This window comes from Emydura macquarii, unplaced genomic scaffold (genome assembly GCF_026122565.2).
Source record: "Emydura macquarii macquarii isolate MOO-44397 ecotype Brisbane River unplaced genomic scaffold, CSIRO-AGI_Emac_v2 contig_2768, whole genome shotgun sequence".
Classification (NCBI taxonomy): Eukaryota; Metazoa; Chordata; order Testudines; family Chelidae; genus Emydura; species Emydura macquarii.
The window spans coordinates 29,637,608-29,655,962 of record NW_027132905.1 but is presented as its reverse complement, the minus strand read 5'-3'; the positions used below and the strand labels follow the sequence as shown (position 1 = coordinate 29,655,962).

The window sequence follows — 18,355 nt, the reverse complement described above, 5'->3', positions numbered from 1 at the left end:
AGCTTGGTCAGATGACTAGGGAGGATTATAAAAACACTGCTCGAACATGCAGGAATGAAATCAGGAAGGCCAAAGCACAATTGGAGTTGCAGCTAGCAAGGGATGTGAAGGGGAACAAGAAGGGTTTCTATAGGTATGTTACCAACAAGAGGAAGATTAGGGAAAGTGTGGGCCCCTTACAGAATCAGGGAGGCAATCTCACAGAGGATGTGGAGAAAGCTGAGGTACTCAATGCCTTTTTTGCCTCTGTCTTCACAGACAAGGTCAGCTCCCAGACTACTGCACTGGGCGGCACAGAATGGGAAGGAGGTGAACATCCTGCAGTGCTGAAGGAACAGGTCCAAGACTATTTAGAAAGATTGGACATACACAAGTCCATGGGGCCAAATGCAATGCACCCGAGGGTGCTGAGGGAGTTGGCTGATGTGATTTCAGAGCCATTGGCTATTATCTTTGAAAGCTCGTGGCAATTGGGGGAGGTCCATGATGACTGGAAAAAAGCAAATATAGTACCCATCTTCAAGAAAGGGAGGAAAGAGGATCCAGGGAACTACAGACAGGTCAGCCTCACTTCAATCCCTGGAAAAATCATAGAGCAGGTCCTCAAGGAATCCATTTTAAGGTACTTGGAAGAGAGGAAGGTGATCAGGAACAGTCAACATGGATTCACGAAGGGAAATTCATGCCTGACCAACCTGATTGCTTTCTATGAAGAGGTGACTGGCTCTGTGGATGCAGGGAAAGCGGTGGATGTGATATACCTTGACTTTAGCAAAGCTTTTGATACGGTCTCTCACAGTATTCTTATCAGCAAGTTAAAGAAGTATGGGTTGGATGAATGGACTACAAAATGGATAGAGAACTGGCTAGAGCATAGGGCTCAACGAGTAGTGATCAATGGCTCCATGTCTAGCTGGCAACCGGTCACAAACGGAGTGCCCCAGGAGTCAGTCCTGGGGCCAGTTTTGTTCAACATCTTCATTAATGATCTGAAGGATGGGGTAGATTACACCCTCAGCAAGTTTGCGGATGACACTAAGCTATGGGGAGCGGTAGATACCCTGGAAGGTAGGGATAGGATACAGAAGGACCTAAACAAACTGGAGGATTGAGCCAAAAGAAATCTGCTGAGGTTCAACAAGGACAAATACAGAGTACTGCACTTTGGACGGAAGAATCCCATACACAGTTACAGACTGGGGACCGATGAGCTAGGCAGAAGTTCTGCAGAAAAGGACCTGGGGATTACAGTGGATAAGAAGCTGGATATGATTCAGCAGTGTTCCTTGGTTGCCAAGGAGGCTAATAGCATATTGGGCTGCATTAGTAGGAGCATTGCCAGCAGATTGCGGGAAGTGATCATTCCCCTCTATTCAGCATTGGTGAGGCCGCATTTGGAGTATTGTGTCCAGTTTTGGGCCCCCCACTACAAAAAGGATGTGGAGAAGTTGGAGGGAGTCCAGCGGAGGGCAACAAAAATGATTAGGGGGCTGAAGCACAAGACTTATAAGGAGAGGCTGAGGAAACTAGGCTTGTTTAGTCTGCAGAAGAGAAGAATGAGAGGAGATTTGATAGCAGCCTTTAACTACCTGAGAGGGGATTCCAGGGAGGATGGAGCTAGGCTGTTCTCAGTGGTGGCAGATGACAGAACAAGGAGCAACGGTCTCAAGTTGCAGTCAGGGAGATCTAGGTTGGACATTAGGAAAAAGTTTTTCACTAGGAGGGCGGTGAAGCACTGGAATGGGTTACCTAGGGAGGTGGTAGAATCTCCATCTTTAGAGGTTTTTAAGCTGTGGCTTGACAAAACCCTCGCTGGGATTATTTAGCTGAGGTTAGTCCTGCTTTGAGCAGGGGGTTGGACTAGATGCCCTCCTGAGGTCCCTTCCAACTCTATGATTCTCTATGATCCTCCTGGCCAGACTGGGAGCCAGAGCCGCGTGGTGGCAAGAGCCATCCAGGGAACCTGGGCTGCTGTGCGGAGCCCTGGACCTTCCACCTGCCCTGAGGAGGATGGGGACATGGGTCCTGGGGACATGGGCTGAGGGCTGCTGTTGGGCACCCCTGCCCCCTGCCCAGGACAAAATGGAGAGTCTGGAGCTCCCCACAGCAGCCTGGGCTCCCTGGATGGCTCTTACTTCTGCCCGACTCTGGCTTCTGGCCCTGTCAGAGGCAGAGCCATGGAAGAAGAGGAGGAGCAGGGGGTGGGGGCTCAGGAAATGAGGAGGGATGGGAATGGGGCCATGGAGGAGGCAGGGCTCCTGCATGTGTCCCACTTTTGCCTTTTGAAAAGATGGCCACCCTAAAGGTGGGTGAGATAACTTTTATTGGACCCATTTCTGTGGGTGGAAGAGACAAGCTTTTGAATGACACATAGTTCTTCTTCAGGTCTGGGGTAGCTCAAAAGTTTGTCTTGTCCACCTACAGAAGCGGGTCCAATAAAAGATGTGACCTCACTCCCCTTGTCTTTCTCATATACTGGGACCAACATGGCAACTTTGCAAAAACCAAGGAGGGGATCTCTTTCCAGTTACCATACTAACTGCATACCAGGGTCCAGTGTGACTCTCTGTTCTTAGTACCTCATATGCAGGACCAAATCCTTGGTACCTGGTCCAGTCCCTTTGGTCTGCGAGAGTGAAGTTAGCAGTTGGGGATTGTCCTTGTATAAAGAAATCCCTGGAGGGTGTACAGTGAGCTCTGTTGGTCTTGTCACACCTCTTTCTGGTTCCCCTCCAGTGTTGATGGTATGTTGGGGCATGACTGGATCACCAGTGACAAGGCTCTTAGGTTTCCATTGCAGCTGGTGTAGGTAAGAGCCACCTGGAGGCTGCTCTGACTTACGTTTCAAGATCAAGGGAGAGTGGAGAATGCTCTATACCTGTTGCCATCTCCACTGCTGGGTCCTGCATTGGAAGGAACTAGGCTGGACATGGCTCTACAGGGTCAGTTGTGTCCCTGACTGTGCATACACAGCTCCCCACTGTCCCTGCTGAAAGCTTGTCTGGTGTTGCTGAGGGCAGAGTCTGTGTTTCTCAGTGTCATCGTGGTCAGGAGGCTCATAATATCCACTCCACTGTTGTTTCCCAGGGATCTGTAGCCAAACAGATCCTACCCCATTGTTATCTATGGTCACCTTGTTGCAGTGTGTGTTTATTAATACCATGGTGGCATTGCCTAGTGGTTAAAGCAGAGAACTGGGAGTCAAGAGATTCCAATTCTTCTACAAACACCCAGTGTGATGGTTCAGTAACTTGCCTCAAGGTCACATTGGGCATCTGTAGAAGAACTGGGATCTCCTGACTCCCAATCTGAGCTTTAACCATTGGGCATGCCACCATGATATTAATAAGCGTATATTATTCAAGTACAGCAGCATGGCGGTCCAGAGTCAGGTCAACTATGGGGCTGCAGTTCTTAATATTAACATGATGCAGCTCAAACACTCAAACAAATAAAACCAATTCCTAAACGATCTGTGGAGATTACATCACATTCTATGAAATGCAGGTACTTCTGGGGTGAAATGTGGCAGGTACTTAAGAGCGCACATCAAAAATATGCAACTGTTTAAAGTGGATGTAAATGAGAATGCCATAGCAAACTGAAACTGCAGCAGAGAATCATAAATAGGCAGATTCCATTTACCCCTGTTGGCATCTGGCCAGATATTTTGGATTAGTATCACTAATGAAATGCCATGGGATCTTTGATGACTACAAGTGTCCCGGACCACCACTTTTCCATCCCTACCAAAAGACAGCATCTTCCCCAGCATGGTGGCCCTTAGCACTACATGGGTACTGGTTGTGTACTCGCTAAGGAGCATGTCGCTAACATCACCACTTCCCGTGACACTTAGATGCCACGATCTCCCTAACCAAGCACTGACCTACCCAGACTCTGCTAAGCTTGAGCCTGCTTCAGTCCCAGCTGACGTAGAAATCCAAACTGGCAGAGAGCAACAAGCACCAATCAATGACAGTCAGCCCCTGCCAGGTTTCCAAGAGCCCCGTCACATACACTATGGGCTCAGGCACCCCACAGAGATCATCAGGGTGAGACCGTGGGGCTGAGTCACAATTTTGTGCTGCCCGAAGGGGCCCTTGTGCCTCTCTTATATAATTCGCTATTTGTTTACTCCCATTGCTTTGGAGACGCTAATGTGACACACATGATCATCTACCCACGGGAAGTGCCTTGGAGACAAACAGAAGGATGGGCACCATGTGTGGGGTTTTCCAGCTGTTCTCTTGAGCTGGGCTCTGCACTAGACCTCATCCATCTGGAGACATAGCGAGCAGAGATGGGTCCAGCCATATGCCATTGGTGGCCTCTTTAGGAAACAGTCTGCCAGGAAAGAGGCAGAGAGATGCCAGCATTGATACTGATTAAGGACCCAGTTCAGCAAAGCACTTATGCCTGTGCCTCACTTTAAGTGTGTGGGATTCCCACTGAGGTCAGCAGGACTATTTGCATGTGTAGAGCTAGGTCAGTGTGAACACCTTGCTGAATCGAGGATGGACTGCATAAAATTACAGGGCAGGAAAAGACCAGTCTGACCCTCTGCAGACCTGCACTAGGAGGGGCTTCCTGCTGCATCAGACCCCACTAATGTCCCATGGGCCCCGGTCTGGAATATCTGCAGTGATAAAACTTCAGCCACACCCATTGTGAGGAGCATCCCCCCACAAGGTCTAGCCTCATTTCTCCTTCTTTAACCTCCGAATGTTGCTCCTTGTATTACCATCTCCCACGGCTGGGAAGCCTTCACTGTATCATTACCCTGAGGATATGGAAGACGATCAAGTCCTCCACCTGATGTCATGTATTTGATTAGATACGGCTAATGCCCTACATTTCTCCTTATGGGCGTGTCCTGCTCCTAGGTACAAAATGCTCTAACTAAAGTCAGCATCTGCATCGTGAGCCTGGGCTTGGAATCTATGTCCTGGTCTCCAATATTTGCATCATTTTACAGGAGTCTTCCCTTGTAGCAATATTACTGGTTTGGAGCCAGCATGAAATAATGAATATCAACACGGGAGACAGTGGGCCATTTTTACCTTTTGTAAATAAAGAATAGTCCCTTTAAGCACTGCATAAAATTTCTTCCATCCTCTTCTTCCTCTGGGGGCTAAAACGAAGAAAAGCATCTTGTTACACATGCCCTGTTAACTACAGGTTCATCTTCCTCACTGGGAAATGCTGACAGAAGCCTGCCCCCCCACAAGTTCCGTACGGTTGGAGTTGGTGCATGGGCAGAGTAGCTGCATGGCACTGCAGAGGGGACCATCCATCCTGAGCAGGCTGAGAAGGGAGGGGCTGTGAGATGCTGGGCAAGAATGACAAATGTGTCTTTGTAATTGCTATAAGGCTGTTCAGAGAGGGGAGACCTTGGGCCATAACCTTAGGTATTCCTGGGGTTTTAACGAGTTTCAGCAACTGACCCGTCCATCTCCATTAACAAAAATAATCCTCAGTGATTTTACTAATTGCCAGTAATGAACTAACAGATTCCAATTACTTTTCCCCGCATCTCTCCTGTACGCCCATTTCACTGCAGCATTACTTGGCAGCCAGTTGCTGATGGCACTCAAGTATGTGCAGTGCAGTGGCAGAATGGAGACAGATCAAAGCTGCACAGTTAGGACCCTGCGGCCTGACTCTCCCAGGGTTTAAGGCCTCTTCAGGCCTCGACTTTTGTCTGGGCTCATGATAGAGAACGGATCTGGGCTGGGACTTTCTTTGTATCTCAGGGTGCTGGGATCCTGAGTTTTGCTTAAGCCCAGTATAAGAATGGGGCCAGCTGCAAAACTTGGCTGTTCCTGATGCCTGGGGGCAGCTGGTGGCAGTGATCTGGTTTTGATCCACTTCTTTTATAGAAATGTTTGGAGCTCTCCTGAGGCCAAGCGAGAGGTGGGATGGAGATACACAACCCCACTGTGAGCCCATATTATGGAGACGTGCTCATTGCTAGACCCCTTAGTAGGCCAAGCATTTGCTCCATTCTGTGGCCAGACAGGTCCGTGTGCCCCACCTGCTCCCTCACCCTCTGGTTGGCTAGCATCCCTGGGAGAAAGGATGGTGCAAGGCCTGCAGTTGTGGCCTGTCTTGTACATTGGGCTGCCAAGGGAGAGCCCCCGGCCCCCCTTCTGGCCCGTATAGGGACAACCATCATGTCTCCCTTTGTTTATGATTTCACCACATTAAAGAAAAGACCAAAACAGAAAAGAGGAGTGCAAAGCGCTGAAATTAGTTGGGGAAATTATTGAGTTGGATGGCAGAGTTCATCCCAATGCAATGGGGAAATATACCCTGTGCAGAGCACTAGCACAGCCCTGTGCACCATTTAAAGCCTCAAAATAGGACTGAAGTCATGCATTGGCCTTCTGCCTTGGGACAAACTTCACCCATAAGTCGGTGTTTGGGGTCACAGCTACCAGGCGCGCAAACCAGCTAGGTTCATCTCTGTGGATACTCATTCACCCAACTCTCGTCTTCATGCTAGACACAACATGTCATGCAAGATGCTGTGCATCTCTTCCTTACACGTACTTCTCTTCCCATCCATATCAGCGTGGGTTTTCCGAGTGAGGACGCCGTGTTTGTAGGTAACAGCATTCAGCGCCTGGGGAATGTCCAGGAAAGGATTGCTGCCATCAACAATTCTTGTCACTTTCTTTGCACTGGCTCCAAATTTGTCGTCCACAAGTTCCGACAGCGATTTTCTCAATTCATCTTCATCACTTGGAAACAAACCCAGAGAAAACACTCAACAAAGAACATTCATCTCGAACAGTGTGTTTTACCAGCTGTAGGGACCAGGCCTTGGTTGAAGGGAGTCGCTTATTACAGTAGCAGTAGAATAATGGAACAGGTTGTTATGTTTTTAAAATAATGGTGCCCTAGGTTATCATATGCGGGGTCAAATTCTCCTCTTGTGAGCACTGCTGCAGCCCTGATGATTTGACTGGCATTGAACTAGGCATAACTGCAAGGAGAATTTGAAAGCCCGGGACTGCTTTAATTGCAGCAGTGTGACAGTGCTTAATTAAACAGGAGACTGGGCATTTATGTGGATCTCAGACATCTCCAGAGTCATCGTGGCTAATGCTAACAAAACATTTGTGGAAGGGAGATTAGCCTCGTGCTTCAGGACTAATAACAGCTACTAGAGACCTGGGTGAGATCTAATGTGGGAGGCAAATTACCTCGCATCTGCTACTGTGGAGTTCTTACATATTCCACTCAAGCAACTGGCGATCGAGTAGACAGAGCTCCATTCTGGTGTCACAGGGTGGTTGGGCCTGGCCCTGAGGGCTGGAAAGCCTGGGGCTAAGCCATCCTGATTATGGAATGGGGCCCAGCTGAGGGGAATCAGGCAAATTCCCCATAAAGAGCAGAAGGTGACTGGAGCAAGAGGAATGTGAGCCAGGCTTACGTGGTGATGGAGCCCAGCTGGGAAAAGTTTGGACAGATACAGGACACTCAGGGAGTAAGGAAATCTCTCCAGGCAGGAGGCCCTGGGAGAGACCTTGAGGAACGGCAGAGAAGAGACTGGGAAAAGCTCTCCACGCAGGGAGGCATGGGGAAAATCTTGACTCACCAGGAAAGCGACTGTGCTGCAATTAAACACGCATGGCCGGCCTGTTTCAGCTGATTCAGGGCTTGGGCTGCAGGGCTATAAAACTGTGGTGGAACAGTTCAGGCTCTGGGACCCCCCCACACCAGCCAGTGCCTAAATGGCACAATGGGGTCCACTACGTATGAGCCTGGGGTCAGATCACAGCTCAGACGCGAGCTATGCAATAATGAACCAACAGAGACTTCACCTAGGAAGAAGTCACCATGGCATCAGAACATAAGAATGGCTAAAATGAGTAAGACCAATGGTCCATCTAGCCCAGTATCCTGTCTTCTGACTGTGGCCATGGTCAGGTGCTTCAGAGGGAATGAACGGAACAGACGATCATCAAGCGAATTATCTGCCTCCTCCACTGGCCGTGAGGCCTGATATTGGCCAGACATCTGGACTCCTCTAGTGAATGGCTGATACCTTATTGTCATTTCACCAAAGGGGGTCATGGTGACTCTGGGGAATGGAGTCATGGCATTTGTGCCCACTCCATGTCTCACCTGGACCTCACCTCTCCCCTCCCAGGGGTTGGGTTCATCTACTTGGATGTGATGGTGCGTATTGCACTAACACCCATGTGAAGCACTGTGGGGAGGGGGCTAACTAGGGGCATTGACAGAGGGGGTCAGGTGGAGTGGAGAGGAGAGATGGGGAGTAATCTGGTGTGGTATCTGCCTCCTGGGTGTCTCTGAGCATGCAGCAGGTAGCCTGGTGCAGGGGGTCTATGTAGCCCATGGGACTGGGTGTGCTCAGCACTATGTCTGTGTGACAGCACCTGGCACTCCCTGGCACTAACCAGTATTTGTGTTAGCACGAAGGAGGCTAAAGGTTTCTCATATTGCAACCAGCCTGTCTGCCACAAACCAAGGAGCCCTGCAGCCAGGCAGCATCTGCCTCCTCTTCCTCCAGGATCTCAGGCTGATACAGAGGGAGGAAGGAAAAGAGTGCATGGAAATGGGGGCTGGAGGGGTGGGAGGAAGAGATGCCATGGAATGCCATGGGATGTTGTTCCAGGAAGAAGGATTACTAGGAAGAGATGGGATTCACCTAGCAAAGAGAGGGAAGAGTATCTTCGCAGACAGACTGGCTAACCTAGTGAGGAGGGCTTTAAACTAGGTTCGACGGGGGACGGAGACCTAAGCCCGAAGGTAAGTGCGGAAGAGGGACACCACAAGGAAGCAGAAGGAGGAGGGTGCAGCAGGGGAGGCTTCCTGATTCATACTGTGAAAGTAGGCCAATCGGCTACTTATCTCAAGTGCCTGTACACAAATGCAAGAAGCCTGGGAAACAAGCATGAGGAACTGGAAGTCCTGGCACAGTCAAGAAACTACGACATGATTGGAATAACTGAGACTTGGTGGAGTAACTCACACGACTGGAGTACTGTCATGGATAGGTATAAACTGTTCAGGAAGGACAGGCAGGGGCAAAAGGGTGGAGGAGTTGCACTGTATGTAAGAGAGTACTATGATTGCTCTGAGCTCCAGTATGAAACTGGAGATAAGCCAGTTGAGTGTCTCTGGGTTAAGCTTAGAAGCAAGAACAATAGGGGTGATGTCGTGGTGGGTGTCTGTTATAGACCACCAGACCAGGAGGATGAGGTAGATGAGGCTTTCTTCAGTCAACTAGGGAAAGTTTCCAGTTCACAGGACCTGATTCTCATGGGGGACTTCAATCACCCTGACATCTGCTGGAAGAGCAATACAGCAGGGCACAAACAATCCAGGAAGTTTTTGGATAGTGTCGCAGACAATTTCCTGGTGCAAGTGCTGGAGCAACCAACTAGGGGCCATGCTTCTCTTGACCTGCTGCTCACAAACAGGGAAGATTTGGTAGGGAAAGTAGGAGTGGGTGGCAACCTAGGCAGCAGTGACCATGAGATGGTCGAGTTCAGGATCCTGAAAAAAGGAAGAAAGGAGAACAGCAGGATACGGACCATGGACTTCAGAAAAGCGGACTTTGACTCCCTCAGGGAACTGATAGGCAGGATCCCCTGGGAGGCTAATACGATGGGGAAAGAAATCCAAGAGAGCTGGCTGTATTTTAAAGAAACCTTATTGAGGGCACAGGAGCAAACCATCCCGATGTGCAGAAAGAATAGCAAATATGGTAGGCGCCCAGCTTGGCTTAACAAAGAAGTCTTTGGTGAACTTAAACACAAAAAAAAAGCTTACAAGAAGTGGAAACTTGGTCAGATGACTAGGGAGGATTATAAAAATACTGCTTGAACATGCAGGGATGAAATCAGGAAGGCCAAAGCACAATTGGAGTTGCAGCTAGCAAGGGATGTGAAGGGGAACAAGAAGGGTTTCTACAGGTATGTTGCCAACAAGACGAAGATTAGGGAAAGTGTGGGCCCCTTAGAGAATGAGGGAGGCAACCTAGTGACAGGATGAGGAGAAAGCTGAGGTACTCAATGCCTTTTTTGCCTCTGTCTTCACAGATAAGATCAGCTCCCAGACTGCTTCACTGGGCGGCACAAAATGGGAAGGAGGTGAACATCCCGCTGTGCTGAAGGAACAGGTCCAAGACTATTTAGAAGGATTGGACATACACAAATCCATGGGGCCAAATGCAATGCACCCGAGGGTGCTGAGGGAGTTGGCTGATGTGATTTCAGAGCCATTGGCTATTATCTTTAAAAGCTCGTGGCAACAGGGGGAGGTCCCTGAGGACTGGAAAAAAGCAAATATAGTGCCCATCTTCAAAAAAGGGAGGAAAGAGGATCCAGGGAACTACAGGCTGGTCAGCCTCACTTCAATCCCTGGAAAAATCATAGAGCAGGTCCTTAAGGAATCCATTTTAAGGCACTTGGAAGAGAGGAAGGTGATCAGGAACAGTCAACACGGATTCACCAAGGGAAAGTCATGCCTGACCAACCTGATTGCTTTCTATGATGACGTGACTGGCTCTGTGGATGTAGGGAAGGCGGTAGATGTGATATACCTTGACTTTAGCAAAGCTTTTGATACTGTCTCTCACAGTATTCTTATCAGCAAGTTAAAGAAGTATGGGTTGGATGAATGGACTATAAAATGGATAGAGAACTGGCTAGAGCATAGGGCTCAACGAGTAGTGATCAATGGCTCCATGTCTAGTTGGCAGCCGGTCACAAGTGGAGTGCCCCAGGGGTCGGTCCTGGGGCCGGTTTTGTTCAACATCTTCATTAATGATCTGGAAGATGGGGTAGATTGCACCCTCAGCAAGTTTGCGGATGACACTAAGCTGGGGGGAGCGGTAGATACCCTGGAAGGTAGGAATAGGATACAGAAAGACCTAAACAAACTGGAGGATTGGGCCAAAACAAATCTAATGAGGTTCAACAAAGGAAAGTGCAGAGTCCTTCACTTAGGAAGGAAGAATCCCATGCACAGCTATAGACTGGGGACCGACGAGCTAGGCAGCAGTTCTGCAGAAAAGGACCTGGGGGTAACAGTGGATAAAATGCTGGATATGAGTCAGCAGTGTGCCCTGGTTGTCAAGAAGGCTAATAGCATATTGGGCTGCATTAGGAGGAGCATTGCCAGCAGGTCACGGGAAGTGATTATTCCCCTCTATTCGGCATTGGTGAGGCCGCATTTAGAGTATTGTGTCCAGTTTTGGGCCCCCCACTACAAAAAGGATGTAGACAAGTTGGAGAGAGAACAGCAGAGGGCAACAAAAATGATTAGGGGGCTGGAGCACAGGACTGATGAGGAGAGGCTAAGGAAACGGCTTGTTTAGTCTGCAAAAGAGAAGAATGAGGAGGGGATTTTATAGCAGCCTTTAACTACCTGAAAGGGGGTTCCAGGGAGGATGGGGCTAGGCTGTTCTCAGTGGTGGCAGATGACAGAACAAGAAGCAACGGTCTCAAGTTGCAGTTGGGGAGGTCTAGGTTGGACATTAGGAAAAAGTTTTTCACTAGGAGGGTTGTGAAGCACTGGAATGGGTTACCTAGAGAGGTGGTAGAATCTCCATCTTTAGAGGTTTTTAGGCTGTGGCTTGACAAAGCCCTGGCTGGGATGATATAGCTGAGGTTAGTCCTGCTTTGAGCAGGGGTTAGGTCCCTTCCAACTCTAATATTCTATGATTCTATGATTCTAAGTGCCAGCTAAATCAGGGTGGGAAATGAAGGCCGCTGCCCAGGGCTCTGTGCTCCCCTACTTGCTGTGTGGGGGGAGAGGCTCCTTCTCCTGCTAGCTGTGTGCACGGTAATCCAGTGTTCTGCAATAACACTATAATCGCTTCCCTGTTTTCAGCTGAACTAGCTGCACTTTCTCTGAACTCTCTTACATAAAATTCCCTGCCAGATGACAGGGCATTACAACTGCCTTAGCGGCGCTTGAGGGCTCCCTCTAGTGGCTGACTTACAACAATATGCTTGCTTCTTTGCTGAATGCTGTGTGCAGTGAAGTTGATCAAATCCATTTGGTCTGGTGGGTTTCTGCTCTCTCTAGCTCTCTCGTTTATTTAGGAGGGATTTTCAAAAGCACCTAATGGAGTGAGGAACAGAAGTTCCACTGAGAATCACTGAATATTTAGTGGGATAGGGCTAGCTACATAAGAACGGCCACAGTGGGTCAGACCAATTTTCCATCCAGCCCAGATCCTGTCTTCCGACTGGCTAGTGTCAGGTGCTTCAGAGGGAATGAACAGAGCAGGGCAATTATCAAGTGATCCATCCTCTGTCGTCCAGTCCCAGCTTCTGGCAGTCAGAGGTTTAGGAACATCAGCGCATGGGTTGTATCCCTGACCATCTTGGCTAATAGCCATTGATGGACCCATCCTCCATGAATTTATCGAATTCATTTCTAATTCCAGTTAGACTTTTGGCCATCACAACATCCCCTGGCAATGGGTTCCACAGGCTGACTGTGCATTGTGTGAAGAAGCCCTTCCTTATGTGCTTCCGACATTCTCATCAGTAGAGCAGGGCAAAATTTTTCTCATTAAACTTTTTTTTTGGTGAAAGACTAAGATTCGTCGACACTGCAACATTTTGTGAATTCATCTTGATTTCTCTGAATTGTTCATTTAGGAAAAAAGATTTGTGGTTTGAAATGACTTTTTGTGTCAACGTTTCCTTAAATTTTATTTTTTTTAAAATTCAGAAATATTAAAAAATGGTCAAAATCCAAACAAAATGTCTTGCTTGACTCAAAATATTTCCTCCCCCCTGACTTTTGATGCATCAATTTAAAAAAAAAATTTTTTCCTTCTGAGACAAAATGATTTCTTCCCACACAAATTTTTGAAATTGTCAATAAACCAAAAAATCCATAATTTGCCCAGCTCTGCTCATCCCTCATTGCTTTTCAGGAAAAATAAAACCAGATGAACTATTCTCCAGTGAAAAGCATTTCTGTAGCCAGGCAACTGTATGGCACATGCAACTGGCATTGGGAAATGGAACGTCTTAGCGACAAGTCACTTGTGAGCATCCGTCTCTGGCTGGTGGTGACCACTAGTCATTATCATCTCATGGCCCTCTTGGTGAAATGACTTAGCAGGTCTCAGGCCAATTCCTGATAGATAGGTGGGTGCATCAGAAACAACACCACCGTGGGTGGTAATGAACTAGCCAGAGAGACCACAAACTGAATGGGCCGGCACAAAAGCAGGTCACTCCAGAACCAAGCAGAAGTGGGGGCTGCCGGAATGTAGCATGTCTGTGGGTAAATAAAGGGTTTGCTGCTATGGTAAGAAAGGCACTAAATGCACATGAGATTTTTTTTTTTTTTTATAAAAAAGAATGTTCAAATAGAGCAAAGACCCACTTCAAGGCTCACTTGATTCAGGCCCACCAGCCAACATATGGGATTTCAAGGAGAGGACAGTGCAGCCTGAAGAGTGTGTTTCTAGCACAGCTGTTCCATTCCATCTCCAGCTTGGAGAGCTAATATTTGTATGCAGAGACTTGTCCCTGTTCTATCTTGGCCTTTTTTCCCCTGATACCCACATTCCCGGCAGCCATGCGAGTTTCTAATGAGAAATCAAACAAGGCTTCGCTTACTGAGCAATGTTGGGTTGTATTCTTTTTTTCAGTTACTTTGTTTGAGCAGATTGTACAGTAGATTCGCATAATCAACTGACTGTGCACTGTAATGGGCTGGATGACGTTCTGCTAAGGGGGTTGCAACAGTGATTAATCCTGGTGGAAGGGAGGGTAATAAGTTCTGGTTTCACCAGCTGTGCACTTGTTTTCCACATGGCGCCGTGGTGGCTCTTGATGGGATGTCATCGTGAGTTTGTTTCTGCTAGTTAATCCCTGGGGAGAGCTACACAGGGACCGAGCACTGCACATGCCGCACTCCCCTGTCCGGCATTAATGGCCTGATTTGCAATGGTGCCGGGCGCTCTCGACACCCATCAAAGTCAGCTGGAGCTGCACAAGTGCATCAGTGCAAGAGGCATCTGGCAAGGGGAGGGGCCAGAGAAAAGCACTGGATGGGGACGAGATGGTGCTTAACGGAGGAGGTCTGGAGAAAGGGACGAGATTTGTAACGAGTGTCCTGTGAGCAGAACCAGGCACCTCCGTGAAGCCTCTCTGAGGTCAATGGGCCAGGGATCCAACTGCCTGCAGCTTGTTGCAGGAATGGGACCTAATGTTGTAAACAGATAGAGTTTAATCCAGGTAAGGGGACTGGGGGCTGGGGCTGGGGCTAAGGGGCTGCAAACTGATTAAGTGTTATTATTACTATTATTGGAAATAAGGACAGCGTTGTTGATGAGAGCGATTATGGTGTTAATTGCTCTGAGACATGTCACGCAGCTCAGTTCAGCCATGTCTGATTAATAACTGGGTCTCCATCATGCTGGAGAATAACTCCACGGGTCGCCATTGGCTGGGGTGACTGGAAGTTGTTCGCAAATGGAGAAGTTGGGGGTGGGAGAAGGGTGACTGCATTTTCATGTGGAAGGAGATGTAATTCTTAGTGACCCTGACAAAGATAATCCTTGGATCATGAGCTCCTGTGTGCAGGGACCGCCCTTCTTAAGGGTTTGCAAAGTGCCTGGCACATAGTGGAGGCTACTACAAATAAAGAAATTATTTCCTCCCCACAAAACCCCTACGGAAACAATGAAACCAGCAGCCATCTATGTCTGCTGAACATCAGCACGTTGGATGCTGATGGGTGCCTTCTACACATGCATGATACACAAATAAACCCATCCACCAGTGCGGACAGGCAGACTGGTCAGAGCCCCAGTCTTCTAAACTGAACAGTGAACTTTTATTGTATTGGATAGTTGGGATCTTGTTTCCTTGGAGTGACTGTCACCTCTTCACATGCAGGTACATGGCGGTGTACCTCTGAAGGGGTAAAATCCCCATACCTAGTGCCTATGTCTTGTACTGGCCCTAAATGGAGTTGCACTGGAATGGGTTACCTAGGGAGGTGGTGGAATCTCCATCCTTAGAGGTGTTTAAGCTGTGGCTTGACAAAGCCCTGGCTGGGATGATTTAGTTGGGATTGGTCCTGCTTTGAGCAGGCGGTTGGACTAGATACCTCCTGAGGTCCCTTCCAACCCTGATCTTCTATGAGTCTATGAATTTCACCCATTCAGAGGCACATGTCCTTTCTGGAACATTGTCAGGATGTGCCTATGTTAATACTGCACTTTTCTGAAGTTTCTTGAGCTAAGTGCATGATTCAAGAGCTGTCAGCTGCTTTTAAAGAGACAACAGTACCTTTGGGGTTAGAGGGCACTTAAAAATGATACTTACATGGCCCACTCCAGCTTCTCATTTTTGATTGAGTTATACAGTGTCTGAAACAAGAACATGATATTAACTCTTAGCAGCTTCTCCAAGCAATGGGTCCCATCTGTGGATGCCTCCAATGTGCATGGCCTTTATACTGTTTGTATTGCAAAGAGCTCCGTTACTGACTTGTTACCGTTTGGAGTTTGGAACGGAGGGCAGAGGGGCAGGCACCATTGCCACGGAGGCTTTCTCGCAGATGTGTTGTAATGCCGGTGTCGGCAAGTGGCAACTGCACACAGTTCAGCTCAGAGGTGAGCAGCTTTCGTTGGGATGATTGCACCTAAGGCTCATTTGTCATGCAGGACAGTACTGATTGTGGGCACGTTACGGGATGCCATTTCCCTCTTGGGGGCTGAAGAATTCAATCCCTCCCTGCCTCTCCCAAAGGAAGAAGGACTGGGGAGCTGGCATTTTGAAGGGAGGTGTCCAGGATTCTCCAGGTGGGGCTAGACCCAGGGTGATTGTGAATTCCTTGTGCAGAGGTTAGCAGCAGTGCTGTGAAGGTCCAGCATCCTAAGCTGTGACCTTTGTTCATAAAGCACTGGGATAGATCTAGGAATCAGAGCGATTCCTGCATGAATTCCTGCCTCCTCAAAGACTGCTGAGGGCTTCCCACTCCAAGGTGAGGGGTGGGTGTTTGGAATGATCCATTTCTAAGAGGGGATCCCCTCCTCAGAGATGAGAGGACAAAGCCCATCTGAGCCGTGTCTACACTGCAATTCCCACTGGTAGAGATGCACTTATTGGGACTTAGAGGTTTGAAAAACACTACCATGGAGGAGGCTTTGGAGGTAAAGTCTGTGACCAGACTTCTCGTTGCTATTACATCTAGCTTGGCTAGGGGTGGGAGGTTTGTCTATAATTCCCTATTGTATGGTTAGTCAATAGACTTGGGGCACTGAGGTCTAGAGCCTTAAACACAGGCCATGGACTCAGAAGACCAGCATTCTGCTCCCGGAAAGTCTCTCTGTGCTTCACACTGCCCATCTGTGAAATGGGCGCAGTGATGTGTAACTGCCTCGCTGGGGTGCTGGGACATGACTAACTGGTACTTGTAAAGGCCAAAGGATTATTGGCACAGCAGCCAGGATAGATCTAAGGAATTCCAGGCTCTCTTCCCTGGGCTGAACGTAGCGGGAGCTCCGAGTACAGGAGTGGCTGTGACTACGGGTTGGACTAACTGGAAGGGAATGTAATAAGGAGAACTGACCCCCCCTATTATTTTGGGTGCATTGCTCTGTGCTCAGATGCAGTGGGGCTGTGGACCACGTAACTACTGAGCTAGACAACTACACTTTGGTCTGCCACGAGGACAGAGAGAAATCAAAAAGTACAATAAAAAGATGGTGCAGAAAATGGACACGTTCTGACATGTCAAGTTATCACAAGCTTCTGGTGCTTTCTTACTTCAGCTGAGCCTGCTGCAAAGATTGGACACTGCCCTGGAAGTGAAACGTAAGGTACATTTGGAATCTGAATGTCGGGACCGGTAGACGCTTTGCCCCTCTGTGCTTCTATTTGGTTTCCCTCCCATCTATGGGCTATTTAAATTATCAGCTCTTCAGGATAGCAACTGTCTTTCACTATGTGAATGTACAGCGCCTAGCGCAATGGGCCCACACAGTTGGTGTCTTTAGGTGCTACCATAATAATACTACTACTAATAATAATATTGATATAGCATTACCTTCAGCAAATCCTTTGCAAAGTCCTTCCCATCATTTAAGCCATCCAGGTTTGCTATAAATTGTTGGCATGACATCTTCTTTCCAATATTCTGCAATGCAAAGAAACAGAGCATTAACTTCCGGGATAGTTCCCAGTTTAATCAAACTGATTGTAGCTATTACGCTAGGCCTGATTCAACAGCCCATGAATGTCGTAGTTCCTCTCTTCCATAGAGGTTATTCTGTCAGGCTCATCACTGTGGTATCTGGTGTTTGCAATCTGGATCTGGTTCCATTTTTTTCAAATCTAACCCCCTTTCCCAAATTTTGCAGTGTTCCCAATCCAAATCTGGATCCAGACTTGTAAAAGGGGTTTACCTCTGGTGATCACACATTATTGAATCCAGATTGAGATTCCTGACACAGCAGCCAAATCACAAGCTCCTACTGTAGTGAATAACCCTGTGCCTGTCTCCCTGTAGCCTTGCAACTTGCAAAGTCCTTTACAAGCACAGAGTAGCACAGAGTGGATGTGAAGTGCTGTCACTCTGAGGTGGTGAGGCGCAGCCCCGGCACTGGTGGAAATGACTAACAAAGAGGCAGGGCAATGAGGAATGAGCCCATTGTTTGTGTGGTGGTCTCAGTCAATGCATAGGTTGTGAGTCTTCTGACCCTATGCGTCGTCTGATCCTGTGCATGTGAACTAGCATTGTGAAATATAGCTAGAGTTTCCGTTTTTGCAGGTTTATTCATTTAATTTGGGGGGCTTATTTTTAGCAATTTTTATGTAGATGTGCAAAAATCGGGGAGTGGGGGTGGGGAGTCAGGGCTTTCTCTTGGTATATACTGTAATGTATATGTTGTATGTACTTCAGTGAATGATCTTTTTGTATCGTTCCCAAGTGTGCTTTCATGTAGGACTGTTTCAAACAGCACTACTTTAAAACACACTAAGGAACCGTCTGCACAGACCAATTAATGAGCAACATTTTAGTGCGCTTCAGAAATCACACTCCCCTTGTCCACATTACTGCTCCATGTAGACAAGTCCCTAGATGCAAGTAACCATTTTCGGTGTTTTTCCAATGTTTCTTGGATAAACACTGTTTTAATTTGTTTTGTATCTGGGGTAGTTTTCACTTAAAACCTAAGATCAGAAGCCCAAAATATAACAGGGCTTTGCTATAATATCAAAGTAGCTAAAGCCGGCACCTGCCCCTGGATGGACTGAGAAGGATGGCTGCTGTGGTGATCTGCTGCAATGTATTGAATGTGGACAATGAGGATAACAGAGGGGCTGGTATT

General features: G+C 48.0%; 1 protein-coding gene across 2 annotated transcripts in view; it reads right to left on the bottom strand.

Moving 5' to 3' along the window:
* Nucleotides 1–18,355, bottom strand: part of PSD2 (pleckstrin and Sec7 domain containing 2) — a 97,204-nt gene that overhangs the window by 24,939 nt on the left and 53,910 nt on the right. For both annotated transcript variants that reach the window (XM_067566430.1, XM_067566429.1), the window contains 4 exons: nt 17,071–17,160; nt 15,345–15,388; nt 6,556–6,746; nt 5,064–5,134 (listed from right to left, as the gene is read on the bottom strand). In XM_067566430.1, the coding sequence (XP_067422531.1) occupies nt 5,064–5,134; nt 6,556–6,746; nt 15,345–15,388; nt 17,071–17,160 (396 nt within the window). The remainder of the gene's footprint in view (nt 1–5,063; nt 5,135–6,555; nt 6,747–15,344; nt 15,389–17,070; nt 17,161–18,355) is intronic.